The sequence below is a fragment of the Emydura macquarii genome, unplaced genomic scaffold, assembly GCF_026122565.2.
Source record: "Emydura macquarii macquarii isolate MOO-44397 ecotype Brisbane River unplaced genomic scaffold, CSIRO-AGI_Emac_v2 contig_3240, whole genome shotgun sequence".
Lineage (NCBI taxonomy): Eukaryota > Metazoa > Chordata > Testudines > Chelidae > Emydura > Emydura macquarii.
The window spans coordinates 6,596,138-6,619,522 of NW_027133377.1; the positions used below are offsets into that span (position 1 = coordinate 6,596,138).

Consider the following 23,385-nt stretch of genomic DNA (forward strand, 5'->3'; position numbering starts at 1 on the left):
AGATAGATCGTATTAAATTGGGCAAATGATAGAAGCCCAATCACGTGAGTCATTGAAATTAAACTGAAGCAAACAGTGGAGAAAATAACTTAGGGAACTGCACTGGCATAAAAGGACATGGAAAAATTCATAGGAGAGTTTTTTGGGAAAGTATCCCTGCCGAATTTACCCCAATTGGAGCATCAGGGTGCACTGCCACAGGGCTAGCAAAGTCTGTGAGAGGTCTCTGTGAGAGAGAACCTGTGATACTGCTGTCACGGTTACTGCAATCCCATGCATTATATTTGGGGACAATATTACGGTAAGTTCATGTATCACTCTGGGCCAAGGATTGTATGCAACTTCAGGGAGGAAGGTTGCCACCGCTCTGCTAGGAACTAAGAGCAGGGGAAGGTATGTGAATCACTTGGGTTGTAAACACCTCCAGAGAGGTACCATCCCCCTCTGGAGAGACCTGCATATACTGATTCAATACGGGTTTTCCAGAGATGAACAGGCAAAGGGCTTTTGACATAAAAAGGCTACATTTAAACTGCCTCAGGGCCTCATTTCTGACCCAGAAAATGGACAGGCCTTCTGTTCAACGGCCCCAACCCTTGTGGAAGGGCTGGAAAGACTTTGGCTTACTGGGGCCCCATAAGACTGGTGGGTGACTCCTGGTATGCGAAGTGTGTTTACAAAAATCTGGTTTTTGGTTTTTTTTTATGTTTTCTCTGTAATGCTTTTACCTTAAGAATAAATCTGCTTGCATAGAAAGACCTGGGTGGTGACTTGTGACCGAATGCTCCCCTGTATTCATACCCTACACACTACTGTAATAATCTTTGTACAAAATATGCCTTGGAAGGTATCATTTGAAAACTAATAACTCACTGGTCAATAATATCATGGCAAAATGCATCTAGCAACATATATAAAGTTATTAACATAAACTGAAGTTAAGACTGAAATGTGTTAACCAACAAGTCTGGGGAGTGGGTAAACCAGTTTCTTGAACAAACTGACGCTTCTACCCAGATGCCATCAAAATTGATTGGCAATCACTGGTCAAGTGGCCATTCTTTAGCAGCGAAGGGGGGCAGGAACAGACTGATTTGCATTTTAACAAAGAACAACATGGAACCTCTCTCACCATGAGACCCCATGACTCCATCCTCACAGCTGGAAAGAACTTTGTCTGGGAGTAACTCTCAGGGAAATGGTTTTCAAAGGGTAACTGAACTAGAAAAGAGAAGGGTAACATACCCCAGATATTCTCTCTCTCTCTCACCAGAAAAGACAAAAGAACCAGCCGTTTGGACTTTGGGGCAGATCCAGACTTGAGAATCAGCAATGTTTCTGGGAACAAGTGGTAAGGATTTTACCTTGAATCAAGTCTAGTTTGTTACGCTTCAGTTACTAGAAAGTGTTTATCTTTATTTCTCTTGTAATCTTTTGTGACTTTAATGCCTTATACTTGTACTCACTTAAAATCTCTCTCTTTGTAGTTAAATAAACTTGTTTTTATTTTTTAATCAAAACTAATCCACTGTTGTGTTTTAACTGAATTGTTTGGTAACTCCAATTAAATAGGAAACTGTTGTACATTGACCCTTTACAACAGCAATGGACCTCTAATATCTGAACTGTCCAAGGAAGGGCTGGATGGTGCAGAGTACACATTTTGGGGAAAATTCGAGACTGAGAGTGTGTTGGGGTCCCTCTGCAAGTAGTAACCAAGGCTGGTGGAAGCCAGACTGTAACTGGGGTGTTGCTGGCAGGCTGCAGCTATACACAAACGCTCAGGGTGTTACCTGCAGGCTGGAAGGTGGTTTATGAGGGCCCAGGTGGCAGCTGCAGCAGCAAAGCATTGTGTGGCACCTACAATTGCAATACAACCTCTCACGGGTCTGGACTGCACTCCAGAATGTGATACTTGTAACTGCTGGCAATACACTAGTCATAGCACTTGGGAAGAGAAAGAGAGTGCAATGCACAAGGGCTGGCCATTAGGCAGACTGGCTTGCTGAGGATATCACAGCTGTGCGGGGAGCTGTGCAGCCTTAAAGCCTCCAGTCAAAAGGCAGTGGGACAAGGGTCCCTGCCTAGAGACAGGTGATGGCTGGAGACCTGAGACCTGACTGGGAACTCCTGATAGGGTGATTCAGGTGCAGTTAACGTGAAACTGCACCCACTCCACCCTCTGGCGGGTGCTCAGTCTATTGGAACTGCTTTACAAGGGACTCTTCTGAATACTGCTTCCCCCAGGAGGGGGGCTAAACCTAAAAATAATATAGCTCCAAGTTGTATGAACTTTTCTAGTGATTTCCTACCAGGTTGGATGGGGTACAATGCACCTCACCCTGGCCACCCTCACTCTTCTTTTGTCCTGCCCAGCTCTGTGGAGGTGGCTTAAACCCTTCCTCTTTCATGTAGGAGGGGAGATCTGCACACATAGCTGGTTTCTTCTGTGCATGGAATGGTGCAGCAGCGTGCTGATCCTACCCAAAGAAAGGATAATTTGACCTAATAAATGTTTCAGTTATCTTATTTCTTCACTGTTTTTATTTTAATTTCTCACATCCTTACCACAAAAACAGAGTTACATAGGAAATGTTGTCTTAATTAGCCAAATTGCCAGGTTGAGGAGTCTTTTAGGTTATTTTGTTGTTATACCATGTGTTCCTGACTCTGAGATACTGTCTGGTTTTTTTGATGAATTACCTGAAATGTAAATGTTCTACAATCAAAAATGTTTACACTCTTCTGATAGATAGGCTCAGCAAACCAGGGTTCTGTCCAGAAATCTGCTACTCTCACACTAGTTAATCTTAAGTAAATCACTTCATCTCTCTATGCCTCCATGTCCACACCAAGAAAACAGGGGGATAAAAATACTCAGCCTCCTTTGTAAAACTCTGAGATATGGAGAAATTCAGTTTTGCTTCCTTCTGTTACAACCGCTGCATAACTATAAGACATGCAATTGACATGTGGCCTGAGGAAAAGGTTTCACATGTTGTTATTGCACAAATTCTCATGTTGGACTTATGTGGTCCATCCTAAAACGAACAAGGTTCTCCTTGCAGGAAATAGCCAGGAACACTTTTGCAATCTCTCTCTCAAGGGAATTCCCAAGTTACACTATGTTCCTGATCGAAGAAGATATCAGTCAGTAGTAGGAAGTGGGAGAGCAGCCACTGGAGACTGCTGACAGGCTCAGTAAACGATAAGCCATACAGCAGTGCGCTATAACTGTCCCAAACTGGCCACAATGTGGAAAGCCTCTGTAGCCTGACAAGGAGGCCTCTGAAAAGAGATGAAGGACCTTGGTAATAGCATAAAGGTCACCAAGAGAAGATATAGGAAAAACGTCTTCAGATATGAGCCTCAAGCAGTTTTTCCATTAGCTGAAAAGTAGTTTTTTTGGCCCCTAATACAATATCCCAACAATAGTCTACAAGTGCTTATCTAAATTCAGCAGTGCAGATTGGACAGCATTGGCAGTAGATTGTGGGCTGTGACTGAGCAGTAATTCATATATATATATATCTCTACATATTCCATAGATCTTGCCAAGATTTTCCTCTCCTGAGCCCCAAGTCTGATTCAGTCCCTCTGAAAGCCTATCCAAGTTTTGCTGGGATGTGGAAGCAATCTTGTATAATGGTGATCATTGAGGCAGTGTTCCCAATCTTAAATTACATCAATTGTTCATACTGCATCTCAGAGTTATCTTTAAAAAGGTGAATAATGCTAGAAATATTTATTTATTTTTTGTACCATGATGTCTGACAGCAATCATATAAATTAATCTGATGTGGAATAGTGAATTGAGTTAGAAAGAAAATACTCTGGGCAAAAACGCTGGGCAATTATGTAGATACAAATCACCAATTTACTTGTTACAGCAGTTACAAACAATGGAATATATTCATAAATGTAGATGAAGTACTAGAATTGGTTTCAAGATTTCTGAGCCTAAATTTAGGCTTGGCACTTTGTTGTTACTATAATTAGAGAGATTTTTGGAAACTCTCCACTACTGTCAGTAAGGTGAAGTTCTAGTTTCATAGGATTTAAAGGGACACCATCAACTTAAAATCTAGTCACTTTAAAAAAAAAAATGAGTTAAAAGTAGCTTACTAACCCTGACCCTAAGTACACTTACCTGTATCTCTGGTTTTATGGAATTTTTTTTGTTTGCTTTCCCCTGCTGCTGAGTGAAAGACCCACAAAAGCTGCAGGAAAAGCTGACTTTCTGACTGCAGTAGAAAAAGCAAAAGGAGACTATGTACAAAGTGCTGTCAAATATACAAAATAAACTGAAAATAGATAAAAATATCATTTTCACTTATTTCTGTCAGTTACACTAATCTTAAGTGTTCCCTGTAACTACACAAAATGGAAAATTTCAAGATAGAGGTATGATTTCTAAGTCAAAATTTTTGTTTAGAAATTTGGTAATGTCTGTGAATGCCTCTGATATTCATTTTCCTTTGAGACACTGGTAATGTTGAGTATGTCTCATTGACTCTTCCTTTAACTCGGGCTTTCCAAAGAAAAAAAGAGATCAATGGGTATGTTCTTGTAAAATATTTAAGATCAATCACACTTTGCTATCTTAAAGTCTCCTATTTTATTTAATTTTCCTGACCCCCACAAGGAACTATTCTTATTCATTTATTTATAATGATGTATTTATTATTTTATACTTTCATAGCACCATGAATGTGCCTGGTGTTTCCTAATTCAAACATAAATGGATTCCTTTCAGCAAAGAGCTTTCAATTTAAGAGTCAAATTGTGACATTTAGCCTTTGAACAGACTAAGGGCTGGTACTCTAAAGGAGGCACAATCTGTTCCCAAGCTGCTTATGGATCAGGGGGAGAGCAGATACTGCTGTCTGCTCCCTACAGTGTAGTAAGCTGGTGTGGAATGGGAAGCCATGGCTCAATCTCCTCCTGAACCCTTTGGAGGCAGTATTCATTACATTTACGGAGAGAAAATTTCACTCACTCATTTGCTAGCAATAGAATTCTTCTAACTTACTCTTTTTTGTGCCTTCTTCCTTGGAAAATTGCTCCATGAACATATAATATTAGTAACAAACAGAAACAGATCAGTTCCACATGGACTTATGGTTCGAGTTATGTCCACAACATATAGGGTGGGGTTTTCAGAAGTGCTTAGGGTTGACCTAACCCTGGTACAACTGGGAAAACTCATATTTCGATGGGAGCAGATTTAGGCCAATGCTGAGGACCTTTGAAAATTCCATCCATGCAGTACAGCGAAGAACACAGTCATATTTAAAATAACTTGCAAACAGAACAGTAAATTTGTGCCAGGCAAGGCAGAATCTTCACAATGAAGGAACTGACATGTATCTCTTGCTAACAGATTGTTCCCTTTGAAACTAAGACCAATTTAAGTCAATGGGCGAGGGAAGAAGTCAAGAGAAAAGAAAATAATAATGATGACTCTATCCAGGGATGGGTGCCAAAGGGTCATCTCTGACACTACAATTAAGATAGACATGTACGAAAGCCTAGGTAACACTGCTCTTGCCGGATTTTTCCCTTCCTTTATCCATATGCAGACTGTGAGACTTACAGATGACAAAACTAAAAATGTGCTTCAAACATAGGGAAAACTCGGTTAGATTAAATAGTTCTTTGGTTAAAACTTCCGGCAGAGGTCTATGATGAAGTTTGCATGCTGCTTCTGTGTACTGTGGCCGGTACTATCAGTTTCTCCTGTCCACATTCATTACAATTTACTGACTATAGGCCACTGGTCCCACATTGTGGGAAATGCCAACCTATGGGGGTGCAGAGGAATATTGAGGAGGGAGGTGTGGCAGGGCCCAGGCCAGCTCCTATGTGGGGTGGGGAGGGAGTACCATCCAGTCCGGCTCTGCCCCAACTGCAGCTCCACTCTGCCCCCAGCCCAGCTCCAGTTCCAGCCGTAGCTCCACTCCACCTCCAGCACAGGTCCACCCCAAGCCCAGCTATAGTCCCAGCTGCAGCTCCACTCTGGCCCCAGCTGTGGCCCCACTTTGCCCCCTGCTCTGCCTCCAGCCCAGCTCTGCCCTCATTCCTTCTCCATCCCCAGGCCAGCTCAACCTCTAGCCCCAGATCCTTCCCCATCCTCAGTCCTGCCCCCAGCTCTGCCTTCAGCCCAAGCTCCTCTGCTGAGCTAATTGTGCAGTAATGGGGGGAAGGTAGGGAGGTGTGGACAGATTCCATTACTGGTAAGGCGGGGGGCACAGCCAGAAAAGCTGAGCACCACTACTAGAGGCAGAGATAGTAGCACTCCTATTGTTAAGGTCGCCTGATACTTTCCATTACAAGAACCTGTTTTTAGTTGCTTATAACTTTGCCAAACTTGACCCATTTCAGCACAACTGGTTCAGATGTTCTGAGAATAAACTTAGGGAATAATACACAGTTTTGCCATGTTAAAAAAAAGGGTGCAGCTGTTTAGTTGAGAAATTTAAGCACCTCCATTCTTTGGAGAAATGGCTGAAATTTGGCAGGAGAGTCATCTTGGTGTCCAAGATTGTGCCTTTTGCTACTCCTGTTAAAAACAGCCCAAATCTGGCCAAGTTATAAACCTTTGAAAAATCTCAGTTTTTGCATATGCTCAGTAGAGATTTATTAGAGTTTGGTGATGAAATTCTCCAAAGATTCTGCCTGCACTGAGCATGCTCCAGACATGGAATGCAGGGGCTGAGAAAACCTTTTCCTCTTACATGCACTAGTGAAAGTCAGGAGTAACTCCTGGGAAGTCAATGATGCTACAACAGTGTAAAACTAGTGAAGTCAGAGAAGAATCAGGCCCACGTAAATTGACATGAGTGAGTGCACTGATAGATATAGATATATCCTCTTAAACATTTATTTGGTTGGGAGTACAGAATGTATCAAAAGTTCTAAGAGTTAAAAATAACAGTTGAGAAATAAGAAAATATAATAACTATTGGCCTTTATCTTCAGCTGATATAAATCTGCATTGCTCTAATGACTTTAATGAAGCTAAGTTGATTTACACTAACTGAGGATCAGCTCAATATTTATACTTGTTGGTTCCTATTTAATTTTGTAACAAACTGAAATCATGATTTATACCAATACTACAGAAGTTTTAGAAAAAGCAAGCTATTTTAACCCTTACTGTTCTCATTTTTTACATAGTTACTGTGCTGTGCCACATGGCACAGCTAGGGGAAGAATCTCTTTGGGAACCATCTGTTCAAAATTGCTCTACTTCTTAAGATTTGTAGAGCCATTTTCATCATCATCATCAATTTTCTCAGACAAAAAGCACTGTTGTAGCTGTTCGTTACTGCATGCACAAACACCTTGTGAGTAACAAACGTGAGAATTTGATCTGCATTGTAACATCATAATCCCTTTGACAAGATAACTTTGTTAAACTAATCAAGAATCGTTTTTTTAAAAAACTTATCCCACAAGGACCAGTTCTACTAGAGAAAATTGAAATGGATATCACCTAAGTTTTAATTACTATAGTGCATTCAGCCAAGAACTCAAGGGAATGGTAAGGCAAAGAGAAAGTGCAAAGACAGGAAATTAATCATGGAACCCAAAACAGAGTTTTTCAGCAGGCTACTTTCAGGAGTCTGGTAACTGTTGATGTTAAATGTTATTTTAATTTAGGAGTCTGCCTATGCTACCAGTATATGCAAGTTGAAATTTAGAATTATGGGTCAGACTGCATTTTATACTTTACAACTACTGGTTCATTTGATTCCAAAGTAGGCACAATTACAGAAAACACTGCTTTAAAATATTGTACACAGTGTTTAGAATGCTGGACCCATTTTGGTTTGGTTTTTAAATTTTACGTTTAAAATAAGTATAGTTATTAAAGCCAATTCAATTTGCTGCAAGTGCACCTTACAGAATGCTGCTACACACATTTAATACAGTGCCTTTATTGTAATTAAATTATTTTGTAACTCTCTCCATTCATAGATATTAAATTGAAACAATTATTGTTTTACTAGTGTAAATAAACTTGGGATCAAGATTTGACTCGCACAACAGCTATCTGCCTTTCTAGAAAGTAGCAAATAGTTTTTCTTCCTCCCTTTTATTTATGCTGTCATATTTTTTATATATATGATTTGTTTTGTGGGGAGATTGTTATGAAGGTTGCCCGATAAACCATTTGGACTGAAACTTTCCATGCTGAAACTGGTACTTGGAGTTGGAGTGAACTGAAGAAATGGTTGGTCGGAGGGGACTAAGAGTTGGGGGATAATGACTCTGAAATCGGAAAAGGAGGTAGCAGGAGACACTGTGACTGGCTGGACAAGGAAACTAGGAGTAGGAACCAGAAGGGCCAGAAAAAGGTGATATGTTTGTGGGGCGGAGAGACAGATCTGAAGAGAAGCAGTAACTCTGGCAGTCTCCTATCACTGATTGGATCTGTGCTGATAGCTACATGTGTTATGTTTCATCCATAAAGATTGACTGTGTAACTGGGGGCCAAGTAATTCAATCCATACAGAAAAACATCTCAAGCTTAGAATATGGTTTGTGGAAAGAGAATGAAGAGAAATTATTGGTGCACAGTCTGCATTTTGGAAAAAAAAATACATTATAATATGAGTGGGGAAATCTCCCATGCCCTACATATGCTCAGTGGTTAATACAGATGCTCTACCAAGTAGAAACAAACAGAGAATCTTGCACATGCTCTTCAGGAAAAAAAAAAAAAGAATTTGTTTTATGAGCTATCTGACTTGCAAGTGACTGAAGAAGAACCTATTAAACACATGAATCATCTGAAATTATATAATTGTCAAATAAAGGATTTCCTTGTACCTTCCTCTGATGTATCTGTTACTGGCCACGAGATGGACCATTAGTATGGCTGTTCTTACATCCTGAATGCTGTAATTGATTCTGTATTATTCTAAACAGTTAAACAATTACACTAGAAATAATATGTCTTTCCTACCTTTAATACAACAGTAAAATTTAATTATTTCTGTCATTAAAGAGCCAATGAACATTACTTTGATATTTTTTAAACTTCTGCTTGACAACATTCTGTTAATTTTACTCACACAAGTAGTCTCACTGAAGAAAATGGGACCATTTGCAAGAGAATGGCAGTCAGGATTTTGCCCCTTTGCATATTCCAATGCATAATCACTGAATCTAGGAGGCAGGTCCTCAGCTGGCATAATCTATCATAGTCCCATTGCCATTGAAATCAATGGCACTATGACAATTTATACCAGTTGAGGAACTGCCCCCTGGTTCTTAGAAGGTTCACCTATTGGTTTTTTAGTACTAAATATTTTCCACATTAATCATCATGATAACCAGGAAATATGTTCTGATCTGGTCCCCTGATTTTTTTCAAGCAATGACGGTGATTCATACTGACAACTGACCATATGTTTTCTATTTTAGGTAACATCTGCAGAAAGACCATACTGTACATTAATGGTCTTTAGGGGCAACTTCTTTTCACTTGTACAAAAAAGACATTCTTCAGATTTAAGATGTACTCCCCAAATACAAGACAATATTCCTCCTCATTCTTTTCACAGACTTTTATTTGTAATACATTGTCAGTTTGCTTTCAGACTGATGACAAAGCTGACTCCTATGCCACCTTAATCATCTGCATTTTGCTGTTGCTTCCTTTCTTCAACATTTTGTTTTTAACTAAAGAATATTTATATTAAAATGAGAACACAGTGGAGAAATTTGATATCTTAAATACTTAACCATGGGATCCCTTCATCACTCTTCTTAATAGAGGAGCGGTGGGGAGGAGAAGCTTTCACCCCCCTTTCCATATGGGAACCAATGCTATTTTTAATGCAGAGCATTCCTGACAAACACAGAAAAGCTAGGAAATTCATAGCTAAGGCTACATCTCTAACCTTAACTCCCATGGATGTGCTTAGTGTCATTAAGGGTACATGTATATTAGAAATGCTGCACTGTAGTATAGATGCTTATTAATTACAGCAACAGAATGGGTTCTTCTATCACTGCAGTAACTCCACATCTCTGAAAGGCAGTAGCTAAACTGACGGAAGAATTCTTCCATTGACCTCACAATGCCTACACTGGGGCTTCGGTGTAGGTGGGGTTGGCTTAATTACAACACACAGGACATGAAATTTTTCATAGCCTGAGGAAGGTGGTTAAGCCAACCTAACTTCGTAGTGTAGACCAGCCTATGGAATCTTCAAACAGTGGATAATTTTAACATATGCATGCTGTAGGCATCATGAAAAAATAAAGCATTTGTCATTATGCAGGGATTGTGGTACGAAGGTATCTTTTAATAATAGGAAGATAACATGGTTACTACAGGTACTTGGGGTGGTAAATGTTGAATTTTTAATGCTATTATGAACTCTAACTGTTCCAGTATCTAAACATCCATGGCAATTAGACACTTTTAATGTTAAACATGTGCTATAAGTGCTTGCTGAATCAGAGCCCATATAAGAATGAAATTCCAGCCATCACTGATTTTTCCCTTTTTTCATGTTTTTATGTCAGAACTTGATTGTTTATTAAAGAACATATAATAAAATATAAAAAGTTTAAAAATGTTTTACAGACTAATAGTTTTATTTAACATGTATATTTTAACCCAACATTTTAGCTAACCTGGGCTAATCTGTCAGAATCTAGTGATAAACTATAAAAAGTAGATCTCACAAGTGGCTGAAAATGCAAATTACATCATTTGCAAAACCCAACTTTTTGTTCCCTATTCCTTTCAAAGGATGACAATAACAACAAATATATTTAGAACCTTCCTTTTCACAGATCAAAAAGCCCTTTGCAAACCAGGGCCCTAAGCTTGCGATGAGCTCTATACGCGCAGATCTTGTACTCACACCAACTTGCAGCTTGCAGTATCAGCCCCATGGGTGAAAACTTATCCTGTGCTGCATGGGGCACTAGAACAGAAGTGGATTTAAAAAAACAGTTTTCTCTTTAGTACTCTAGAAAATGCTGGCAAACAGAACCAACATGCTTAAAATTAAGTTTTGGGTGCTAAAGTCAGGCACCCAAGTTTGAAAATTTTGGTCATATATATATGTTGGTGTCAGATATAAACTGCAATGCGGTTAGTAAAAACTGAACTGAGCTGACGGACTATAGAGTGTAGTTACAACAATTTGACATTTGCAAGGTTTGCAAATTTCCAACCACAACTAGCATTTCTGATTCCTCTGGCTTAAGCTACGTTAGAGACAGAATCCAAGAAATACAACACACATATCCTAATATAAGCCATCCACACAGACCATCTTTTATATTCTACCCTTTCTTTTAAAATAACCATGGGTTTAATGGACAACTTGCTGAATATCTCAAAATATTCACAAAATGAAAAACAGTGCAATCCTGGAATAGAAATATAATCTCCCATCATTAAATTCCTTAGTGAGGCCATTCCAGTGCCTTTTACGCACTTCTCTAGTATGTTTTAACTCAATATACATCCCTTCACCAATTTGAAAAATTGAAAAAAATTATTAAAATGAAAATGTTTTCTTTTTTTTCTAGAAAAAAGTTGCTCTGACCTCAAAATGAAAATATATTTGGATTGCACTGAGTGAGCGGTCGAGAGTGTCCTGTAAAAGACAAATTTAAGTTTTATACATCGGTGCAACTATATAACCACGTGAAAAATGATGGAATATTTACGTAAGATGCTTTTCCTTCTAAATCTTTCTTATGGTCTCACTAATAAACATTTCCTGAACCTATTTCATAACAAAAATACAGGGACATTAGCATTCTGAGGACTATTTGATAGATCAACAGCTCTTCCTAATGTCTGAAAAGATATGTCTGGATTTTAACCCTAGCTCCAAGGTGAAGAAGTTTGTCCTGGCTCCCCTTTCTCTTCCAGGCAGCCTGAAAACATATTCCCTTATCCTGAAGCCTACAACATAGTGGACGGTCTTTTAAGGAGAGTCTCAGGGGAGAACAATGTGATAGCAAATGTGATAAATGTTACTGCCCTGCAGATACAAAGAGCCTCTGAGTGCATAGGTCCTGGCCTCCTGTGGATCTCCAAGTTCATTCTGCAGAATGAATTCCACCCCACAATAAGCTGTGGGGGAAAGTCCAAGAGTGGAACCTTGCAAAATTTTCCTCAACACTAGACCCTCCCATGTGATCTACTGCAGGAGGAGGGCATTCTGACCTCAAGAATCCAAATATACAGAGCTCCAAAGGGAGACAGAAAAATACATTCAAAGCACTTTTATAAATAAGCGGAAATAGTTCTCCTGTATGCAAAAAATGTCAAGTACTGCATATCCTATTGGGAAGCTAGAAATCTACCTTTCCCAGCACTATACAACCTCTGTTTCTTAGCACTTATATAGGGCTCAACATCCTCCCAGGGCTGAACAGACCTTAACGAACTGATCTTCACAATACCTCCAGGAGTTAGGCGAGATCTGTGAAGCAGTGAAAAGTGCATAACTCCAAGAAACTGAAATGCTCTCTGATACGATAAAGCCCTTTACTAGAGCTGGGAAGCATTCTTATTCTCAACCCAGAACCACACGTTGATCCTGGGAAATGGTATACTTTTTTAGTGTGTGGTTTGTTTTTTTTAAAAACACATACAGTAAATAAAGACTTTTACTGCCAATGTCAAACAAAGTAACTCCTGCCCTGGCCAGTGCTGTTAGTGGGAGCAGGAATGCTGCCCAGCGTATTCACTGATACAGATCCTGTCATCCAGGACATGATTTCAGGGAGATGTGCTGCTACTTTGAAAGGTGCTGGTGACCCAGTAGTACTTATAGAGTGCAAGTTATGAATCCCACCTGCTGTGGTACAGGGGAAAGAAGCTCCTAATTCCCAGTTCCTCCACTAGCACATCCATACAGTGAAGGGTTTAGCCCTTAGGATATTTCTTTCCCATCTTCAATACAACAACAAAAGCATTCTTTTAAAATTATTTTTCAATGCATGTTTGCATTTAAAAATACTGTATAGGCTTCCTCTCGAGCTAGGAGCTCAGCTCTAGGGCCCTGCAGGATGGGAGGGTCCCAGAGCCCAGGCTCCAACCGCAAGCCTGAGTCGGCTGGCACGGGCCAGCCGTGGGTTTTTCTTGGCTGTGTAGACACACCCACAGAGAGCTGCAGCAGCAGAGCATTTTAAGTCACTCAGTGTTACAGGACAACTGGTGAGACAACATCTCACTAGCCTGAATTGCACCCCAGAAGGTGGAAATCTTACAAAGATTGTTTCTCTCTCTCACCAACAGAAGTTGGTCCAATAAAAGACAGTACCTCCCCCGCCTTGTCTCACTCATATCCTGGGACCAACTTGTCTACAACGACAGTGCAAACGTCTGCAGTAATAAACATATCCAAAAATTAGGAGTAACTCAGTGTGTTTAAATACTAGTACAAGGCTGTTTTTTAAAAAAGAAGAAACTGGCTGACAATCATATAAGCTTTCTATAGCTGGACTACTAGACTACTACTTATAACCGAAATAATGACAAGCGCTTTACAAATACCATACATTAAATTGGATTGATAGTCATTCACAATATTAACATAAAATATCCTACAGCTTTTAAAACTGCTACGCTTTCCTTACTAATTTTTGTTTTCTAACGAAGATCTTTTAGGACTTGATCCAACTCTGCCAGTATCAGTAGTGTCTTTCCATTGACTTCAGTGTGTTTCGGATCAGACCCATAATTTCCAGAAATGAAAGGCTTCTCTGCTGATTCACTGCCATGGCCCAGACTGTACACCCGAGTACATGAGTAGAGGGAGACCTTCAGCATGTGGTTCTCTCTACTTGCACTTGGAGGGCATTGTCCGCCCCAACCTTGTGCCCTGACCTAGGTGCTTGTGGGTCTGGGTCCCTGCAGAGGGAGGGACAGAGAATAGGTAGGCTGAGAGGAGTCGTGGGCAAACTGGGATGAACAGACACATCATTCCCTCTCTTTTGCCCCTCGGAGCTGACAGTACAACCAGGCTGTACTATCTTTTCAGCAGAACTCTTTTCTCAACCCCGGGAGCTACTTCTGAAGTCCCAGGAAACACCACAGCCATAGGAATGGCAAGCAGAGTGGTTCTAATGGGTGCAGGGTGGAGTGGGAGAGACAAACAACAGGGAAAGAACTGCAAGGGTACCTTTGCAGAGATTTCCTCCTCAGCTTCCTCCCCCCCACAGCTCCCACAGCAGGGGGTATCACGGGCCTATATCTTTACATTTAGTCAAATTAGCTGCTCTATAAACTTTTATTTTGGAAAGGATTGGTGGGGGAGTGAATGTACCTATATTTAATGACATTTTCCAAATTATAAAATTGAAAAGAAGCTGTGATTTAAAAATATTTAAATTCTTCCATTTAATTTTTTTAACTACTGCATAATAAAACATACTGTAAAATTCTACATCACACAAAACACATTATTCTCCCATACGCTGAACAACAGGGAGCATTATTCTTCTTTTATCCAAAATCTACAGCTTGAGAATCTATTAAAAAGCTGCTCTAAACAGGGATTGTGTTCTCTGCCAACGTTTCCTGGTGGCACCCAGTCCCACTCACGTTATTCATTATTCTATCATGTCAGCATTGCACGTTCTTTCCACTACTTAAGTACAGTCAATATAATTTCCATTTTGTTACCATAGGATAGGATTGAAGGATACAAGTTATAAACGCTGAGTGGTTAAGAAATGTTAATGATGAACCATCTCAGCACTTTGACAGTCTTCATTCTCACTTTCATAGCAGAGCTGAAATCGCTCCATTGAAAACTGTTTATTTTTCAAACCCTTTACAGGAAAACTTAATAGCTGAGCATTTCATAAGGAATGAAATGCAAGTCCAATGGAACTCACTCATGACTTTCAAACCCAATTATGGTATGGCTGATACAAAACAGATTTATGTGCTTAAAAAAACCTGGAGTGCATGGTTCAGGGGCTTATTAATGAGCTAGAGAGCCTTCCACTGCTAGGCTGTCAGTTCACTGGAATATAGGAATTGCTGCATTCAGTTGATCAGTTGTCCATCTAGTCCAATATCCTGTCTGTGACAGGAACCAGCTGTTTCAGCAGAAGGTACAAGAAACCCAAATTTAGCCTGCCTCAGTAGTAACAGAAAGTAACTATCTGATGGCTGTTTGGTGGTTGTTGGGAAATGTACAAGTGGCTGCAGGCCTGTTCCTCGTGAACAGGTGTCTACCATCACAAATACCACTTAATATTATGTAACATTTGTATGTAATGCAGCACTAGAAGTGAACATGGTGCTTCAGAGAGAGCTCTACCTGCGAACCTGAAAGATGCCATGCAAAGGATGAGTGAGGAAGACTGTGCTCTCCCCTCTTTCATGCAGCCTGTTTTTGGAATAAAAATAATTGAACTTAGTGTGTGTGCGTGCGTGCGTGCATGCGCGCGCGCAAAATTAGGGTCTTTTAGGTTTGAACTACTGGATGGTAGTTTCTGTTTTAGTCACATGCAGTAATTGCTGCTAAATAATAATGAAAAAGAGGGGATAGTGAGGGAGGGCAGGGATAGGGATCAGACCGTCATAGATGGTCAGGGGCCACCAGGGGCAGGGAATGGGACTCAGGTGCCCCCAAGAGAGTAGTTCTCAGACATTCCCAGAAAGGCAAGATCCCTCCAGTACCTGCTTCACATGGGTGGGGGCAAAGGGGGCACACCCCAGATGGCCAGAGCTCCCAGATACTGGCACACACATGAGGGAGGGAGCATGGCTCAGACAACACCGAAAGGGCAGATCCCAGCTTACATAAGGGGTAGGGAGTGGGGCTCAGAACTCCTCCCAGAAAAGCAAGCCCCCCAACCTGGCTCATATGGAAGCTGGGGGAGGCAGATTGCCATAGATGGGCTGGGGCTCCCCAGAGACTGACACACACACACACAATAAGGCAGAGAGGGAGTATCAGAAACCACAGGGGGGTCAGGGACCTTCAGATACCAGCTTGCACACGGGGAGTAGAGAGAGGAGCTCAGACCCTCCCAGGTAGACAAGCTTCTCCCTCAGAACCTGCTCACATGAAGGGGGCAGGGAAGAGGCTATCACACCCCTGTATATAGGCTGGGAACCCCCAAATCATGGCATACACACAAGATGGGAATGGGATGTGACAGGTACCTTGTCCCCATGTCTCCCTTCCCAGTGTCCCATCCTTCCCTTCCTACTCCCCTTCACCTGATTCTACAACTGCTCTCCGCCTATTCCTTCCTACTGTTCCACCCCAATTATCTCCCCTCCCAATGAGTGTTTGCTTGTGTAGTCTATTTTCTTTTAACAAAATAGTTTCAGAATCTTTGGAATAGACTGTGTACTCAGGCTACATTTCCTCAAAATAAAAATTTCCCTGTGACAGAGGCAGATTGGAGCAAGATGCCTGCCTTTTTTATTTCTGGTTTCTGCCCTGGGCTGGAGTTGAACTCACAGGATATGTCTACACTATAATTAGACACCTGCAACTGGCCCATTCCAGCTGACTAGGACTCCCACCTCGCGGGGTCATAGTGCCCGGGCTCCAGCCCTGAACCTGAACATCTGCCCCACCATTAAACAGCCGCTCAGCCCAAACACCATGAGACTGAATCAACTGGCACAGGCCAGTTTTTAACTGCAGTGTCCACAGTGCCTGAGGTGATGGTCAGATTCCTTGATGGTAACTTATCCTCAAAGCCTGTAATGTAGAGGCAGTTTGACAGTTAGCCTCTTTCTCTGCACATGCTCAGTATAATCCATTAGGGTGTGAATAGGTGTGTGAGCCTTCTCAAGAGCCTAAATGGAGAATCAAACCTTTTTGCAAATAATGTTTTAATTTCATTTTCCCCAAAGGGTTAGTGGGTGCCATGCACTCTGTTGGAGGTAACCCTCGAGCACTGGTACAATGATGTGAGCCCTGGTTTGCTCTTTATCGGTTAGCAAAAATAGGTTGCCAGAATTCAGCAACTTTAGGAAAAGCTATTTTTTTCTGGATATGGTATCTCAGGTCAAATAGTTCAAAATCTGTGTCCCTAACAAAACCCTGCACTTCCATGACACACCTCGGCTATGTCTACATTCAGAGCTAGGGGCGTGATTCCTTTGCTTGCATACACATACTTGCACTAGCTCAAGAATAAATAGCAGTGTGGTCACGGTAGCAAGGAGAGTGGTAGCGGAGGCATGGCTTAGCTATGGCAACTACATACCTGCTTGAAACCAGTGGGTATGTAATTGGCACAGCTAAGTCATGCCTTCACGGCTGCTACCTATGCTATCATGGCTACACTGCTATTTATACTTGCACTAGCTCGAAGACAGCAAGCATGAGTATGTGTATGTGAGCAGGAGAGTCACACCCCTAGCTGGTAGTGTAGATGTGGTCCAATTTCAAGGCAATCTGAGTAATCATGTAGTTTTTAGAGCACTTAGAAGAGTTGAGCTTTAAACAGAAAGCTGGTTCTAACCTTAACTATAGTAGAGCTGTTGCTCTGCTATAATAATTGGTACCAGGATTTCAGGATGGATATGAGCTTCATAAGAAAACATGTGTGACATATACATGCAAAATAGTCATTGAAATTGATCTGCACTGAAGCTAGATGCAGAGACAAACCATGTGATTTTATTGGCATGATTATCATCATCTGCAGATTTCTCATAAATTGCAATAAAGATGCAAATTTCTCATAAAGGCATACATTTTCTAAAGCATATGTGCAGTTTTATGCAGGTCTGATTTGCATATGCACAACACTTTGATACCACACACAAGTGGAGGGTATCCCTATTTGTGTATACACCCCTGACTTGCAAATGTGATCTAGGCTGTTGCACATGTGCAGGGTATAAACTTGCATGAAAGCTTTTGCATTTGCACTTTTCAAAATGCGAGCCTTAACTTGTTTGTGATTCAGAGATACAATTGCCAAAATTACAAGTGTGGATTAGATTCTGATTTTCAATTACCATATTGAAACTGAACTTCTGGTAAAATCACATCAGTATGAGCTGTATGACAAAATAAAAAGGAGGGGAAAATCTGCACTGAAAATCAGCAGTGTTTTGACAAAGGAAATAAACAACACGTCTTAAAAGTTGAGCATCCCTATATTACAACATGTTTTCTTGGATTTGAAAACCACAGATATACCCATATAAAAGAACAAGAGTAAGAGCTGAAGAAATGACAGTGAAAAAGTGTGTATATATGAAGTTCTGTATCCACTATACAGTATGAACATTGTTTATCTTCCTTGGCCAACTAAGGAAAACCCAATGAACGAGTGAACATTATTCATTAGAAGTTTCAATTTTAATCACTGTTGGCCCTTTTAGGAACTGCCCCCTCCTTAATGATACCACATCCTTAGCTTTTTAAATATTTTGTTCTTAAGTTTTGTGTTGTAAGTTTAATTTGCTTGTCATTGTATTGTAAATTGTGTGTGCAGCAGCCTAACCACCTTAGTGAGTTGGGGCAGCTTTTTATAACTCACATTATTATGATTTATATTAGCAGTAAACTGAAATTACCGGATTCATTTAATCAAAACCAAATTTTAACTTCTTTCTTATATTTTTTCGTATGTCAGGAACTATTTGAAAACAAACAATGGGGCAAAATCCTGATCCCTGCTGCAATGCGTCCAGAATTAGCCCCAATGCTAGTACACATTCCCTTTTAAAGGGACGTCTTCAACTTGAAATATAGTGAAGTTAAAAAGTTGGCTATAAGTCGTGTTAGGTATTACCTCTGCCCCTGATTCCTCCTGCTTATTTTAATTTTTGTACTATCGCAATTATGTTTTCCTATTTAGAATTTTTTTTTTCTCTAACCTGTTTCTGGGTGAAAACCCAACAAAAACAACTGGGGGAAATTATTACAGTGAAACAGTGAAATTAACTATAGACAATGCAATGTGAGGCCCTCGAGAGCATTATACCTGGTCTCTGTGACCATGAAGGTAAAACGGAATCCTGAGTGTCTACCAACACCCACTGCTATCATATATAACATTTCACAAAGGGGAAGATGGCATCAGAAAATGTACTGTCCCATGGGAGGGACTGTTAGCCAGGGAGAAGACAGACCCACAGGAGGAAGAACTACTTCAAGATACTGGGACTTGAGAGGGAAAATGGACCTCAGAAACTACTTCACGCCCCAAATCTCTCGTTGTCAGCATTTATTCTTGTTTTATTTAAATGTCCCTCTCCCCAAAGGGGCTCCAAGAGGGATAAGGGATTCCCCAATCCTATGCCACTTTCTCGAACCAACTCTGGCATAGGAGTGTGCTTGGGGGTGAGATGGGATGTGCCTGATGCCGTGTGTATCAGGACATGGAAGGGCATTTGCAGGAACTCTTCACCTCTTCAAGTACCGACGGAGATCCAGAGCATGGGTGGGAAAATAGCTCATTCACTCCCCTTCCACCTGGGGTTTCAGGATTATTTGGCCCACTAAAGAGGGTCTCATTACACATGAATAAGGGACTTCACCCACACACCAGAAGCTAGGATTTGGTCAAGATTAATAAAGATAGTTTTGTCCTACTAGTACACGGTAACTTGATTTACTTCACTAACTCACAACATTCAATACATCAGATGTGTCCCTCCTTTCTATGATTTTGACATACTTTTGACACCTAGTTTTTGAAACTAGAAATGTTGTTCTTGACCAGCAGCCATCATAAAAAAGAGAACTTGCCCAACACCAAAAGCAAGTAACTACTTGTAAAAGAAATGCCACAACTTTGACAATATCAACAGTAGAGGTTAACCTCTAATTTAAGGCAGAGTGGTTAGGGATTAGACTAGTTATTACAATTGTACAGAAAGAGTATTGGCTTGGTATGAGAGACTGCCATTAGTAATATTATACCACTGGGACCTGATTCTCATCTTAATTTACATGTGTTTTGCACCAGAGTAAATGAGTTCAAGAGAGTTACTCCTGATTTATAATAGTGTAAGAAGAGAATCAGGCCATGTATGTCTAGAAAGCAAACTCTCAATTTACAGAATTAAAGCTTCCATTTGCAAATGAAATCTGAGGAAAATTAAAAGAAGCTGTTCACTGTATCTAACCATTTTTTTTCCTGGAACACGATGAAGAGCAGAAAGACACTTCAAGAACATAAAGCCAGCTCAATTATCAGTATCTTTGCTGTATTAATACAGGTAATTTATATTATTTAGTAGAATTTATTTAAACGTATTTTCTCATCTGTACTATGGAAAACCAAGTTTCTGAAAAATATTGACCATATAACAAAGTATCCCCCTTCCTTATTTATTGAAGTCTGATCACCCAGTCCTTGGATGGTAGCATCCAACCAGCCCAGCACCTTCCCTTTGAAGGGGAAAAAGTACCAGAGATGACTGCCCTGCCAACACTGCCTTATGGGAGGGGTACATCCACAAATATGGGCCCTTTCCACATGTGGGTCTCAGGGAGACACACAAGTCCCCAAAACAAAAGAGAAACTAGAATGGTTTTCTATGGAAAGAGAGAAGACTAACTTCTTGCCTCTAGAAAATAAATGTTCCCATTCTGAAAGTTCCAAAGGCCTGATCCAAAGCTCCCTGATGTGACAGGAAAGACTCCCATTAACTTTGAATCAGGCTCTAAGAGGGGAACCCAGGGAAGCATCTATTTCTTAAGTGAACAGATGTTTCAAGACTATTTGAGCTAGTGTCAGATACTGTAAAAAAGGAACAAGACGTTTTGAGACAGGGATAAGAAAGTGCTAAACATGAGCATAAAAATTATATTCAGTTTCTCGTGAGAGTGGTTACTATATGGAATTATTGAGGGTATCAATTGATTTAAACACTAGACTGTGAGGTTTTGGGGCTGATATCATTTGAAGACTTCACAAAATGTCCAGAAATCAGCAGTGTATACCTTTGAACAGGTGATTAAAAATAAAGCCAACAAAAACTCAGACCATGCCAAGGTGCAATATTACAGTACGTCTGAGATTTCTTACCAAGAAACTGAAGTTTGCAATCCCTGGAGCTACTGGAGGTGAATCTGGCCCAATATGTATGTTTGTTTTATAAGTAAAACCCATACTCTTGCACAGACAAACAGACAGGCAGACAACCACAGAATATCTTGCCACATAGCAAAACTTACTAACCAACTGTGAGAAAATGAAGTATATTCTGTCTTCCCTGACGATGCCCCCTATTGCAAAGATTTTTGTTGTTACATGATTGCAAACAATATGTTACCTGTGTTGGCTGATCGTTGCTGTGTAACTTTGCACCAGGCACAGGGATCCCAATTCTAAACCAGATGCCTTGTGTCATTCAGGAGGCGCAATGAGCTGGAATCTGGCCATACCTGGGGCCATCTGAGAGTCCCCTTCTTAGGGGAGAACTTGTCAGCTGTTATAAAGTTGGCAGAGCTGGCTCCTGTGTCAGCTGCTCCAACTCACCCCATTATAGGAACCACGGCAGGGGCAGAGAGGGCTGAAGGGAGGGAGCAGAGCTCTGTTAGGGTGCTCTAACTCACGCTAGCTCCAGTGTACACCCTACTGAATCAGGAAGCTGTAACTGGTTCCCTGATGCTCATCCCCCTCCTGTGCTGAGCTGGAGAACTTCAAGCCCCATATGTCTTGGAATTTTCTTTTTTCTCCTGTAGCTCCCTAAAATAAACTTAAAAATAAAACAAAAGTAATGACTTCCTGCCATGCCGGCCCCCCAGTGATTATTTACAAACTTCTAGCATCCGTCCTTTTGTTGTGCTTAGAAATGAGCCTGAACCAAACCCCTGACCTGCACGCTGCTGAACGTTCGGGAAATTCATATTCAGATCTGATTTTTGCAGCCTGTCTCCAATCACTTTTCAAAAACTAATTCCTGGTTTAACAGATAAAATCTCAATGCTTAATCCAGAACGAATCACTTTTCTTGCAGAGCAGAACTGACTCAAAGAGACCCTGTCAAGGATGAGAGCAGACATCTTGTCAGCTTCAGTACTTTACCTGCACACAATAATAAAACAAACAAGGAGTAAGGGGCTAATGCTATATGCATCCACGCACTGCAGCAAATCCAGTGATCTGAGGTTGGTGATGGTGGGTCACTCAGAGTAAGAGCTTAACAGTGCTCCCTGTTTGTGCACCAATGTCATGTTATGTCAATATAAATGTGAATTGCATTATCTAGCATGGTGTAAAGTTAATTCATTCTCTTGAGAACATAACCACATTATTGGAGCGTGACAATAAAACTCTAGACATCATGATGTAAAGGAAACTTGACGAACTTTAGCACAGGATCACTGGTGTGTCACTCAGCTACTTATTAACACAGAGACAAGAAAAACAAAAGGGCCCTTTTCATTTCCTCTACAATGCCTTTAAAATTCTGTCCAAAACTTCATAAAATAAAACAAGGGCTTTAGATAATGTATATATATGCTGTCCTGTAGATCTTTAGATATGTGATAGGCTATCTAATTTTAAGAAAATACAGAACAGATTAGGTTTTAATCCCTACCTGGTAAAAATAATTCTTCTTGCATTTCTGCTCTGGCTTGTTCAGAAAAACATCTTTTCTTCAGCCATTCAGCCTCAAATTCACTGGTGTGTTTGTCTGGCCAGGTAATATACAGCTTATAACATAAAATAAAAAAAGATAATTAACAATGAGAGATTCAATGAAATCTGCCTGCCTGAAACACCCATCCAAGTGACCAGAAAAAATTCAGTCTCTTTACTAGATATGTAATTGAAATACATTACTGGCCACTTTGCAATTAATTGTTTCTTGTGAGCAACCTCTCCTGATTTATGTAACTGCGAACACTTTCAAAAGTCCATTTAAGCATTACCTACATTCCCTCCTCTCACAAGAGGTCATTGGGCTGGATGCCTTCATTCTTTATCTCTGTTGCACTTAGCAGAGGTATGTTCTGTATGGGTTCCAGTAAGGGAAGGTGGGACTTGAATAGATCATTGAGGGCAGCATTTCAATGCAGAGTGACAATGAGGAAAAGGGTGTGGAAGAAGTGACAACTATTTGGGAGCATGGAGTGAAGGGGATGACAACTTGGAAAGATTGAAGGGGAAAGACAAAGGAGGAGTGGACGGGAGTACATTTAAAATCTATTTCTGTTAGTTATGAAGTATCAAGTGTTCTAAAAATGATAAATTCATTGCCTTTTTTGGCACAGGAAAATGAAAAAAGGGCAGAAGAATTTACCATTTTCTTTGGCAGTGCTTTCTGCCGGATGAATAACCAAATTCCACACACCCTGTCTGACCTCCCTTTATCATATTATTTAGCATTTATCATTTATATTACAATAACACGCAGAAGCCTCGGTTGGAATTAGCGTCCCT

At 40.5% G+C, this 23,385-nt stretch overlaps 1 protein-coding gene across 2 annotated transcripts in view; it reads right to left on the bottom strand.

The window, feature by feature from the left end:
- Positions 1-23,385, bottom strand: part of BBOX1 (gamma-butyrobetaine hydroxylase 1) — a 62,985-nt gene that overhangs the window by 31,396 nt on the left and 8,204 nt on the right. For both annotated transcript variants that reach the window (XM_067532068.1, XM_067532067.1), the window contains exon 3: positions 22,541-22,655. In XM_067532068.1, the coding sequence (XP_067388169.1) occupies positions 22,541-22,655 (115 nt within the window). The remainder of the gene's footprint in view (positions 1-22,540; positions 22,656-23,385) is intronic.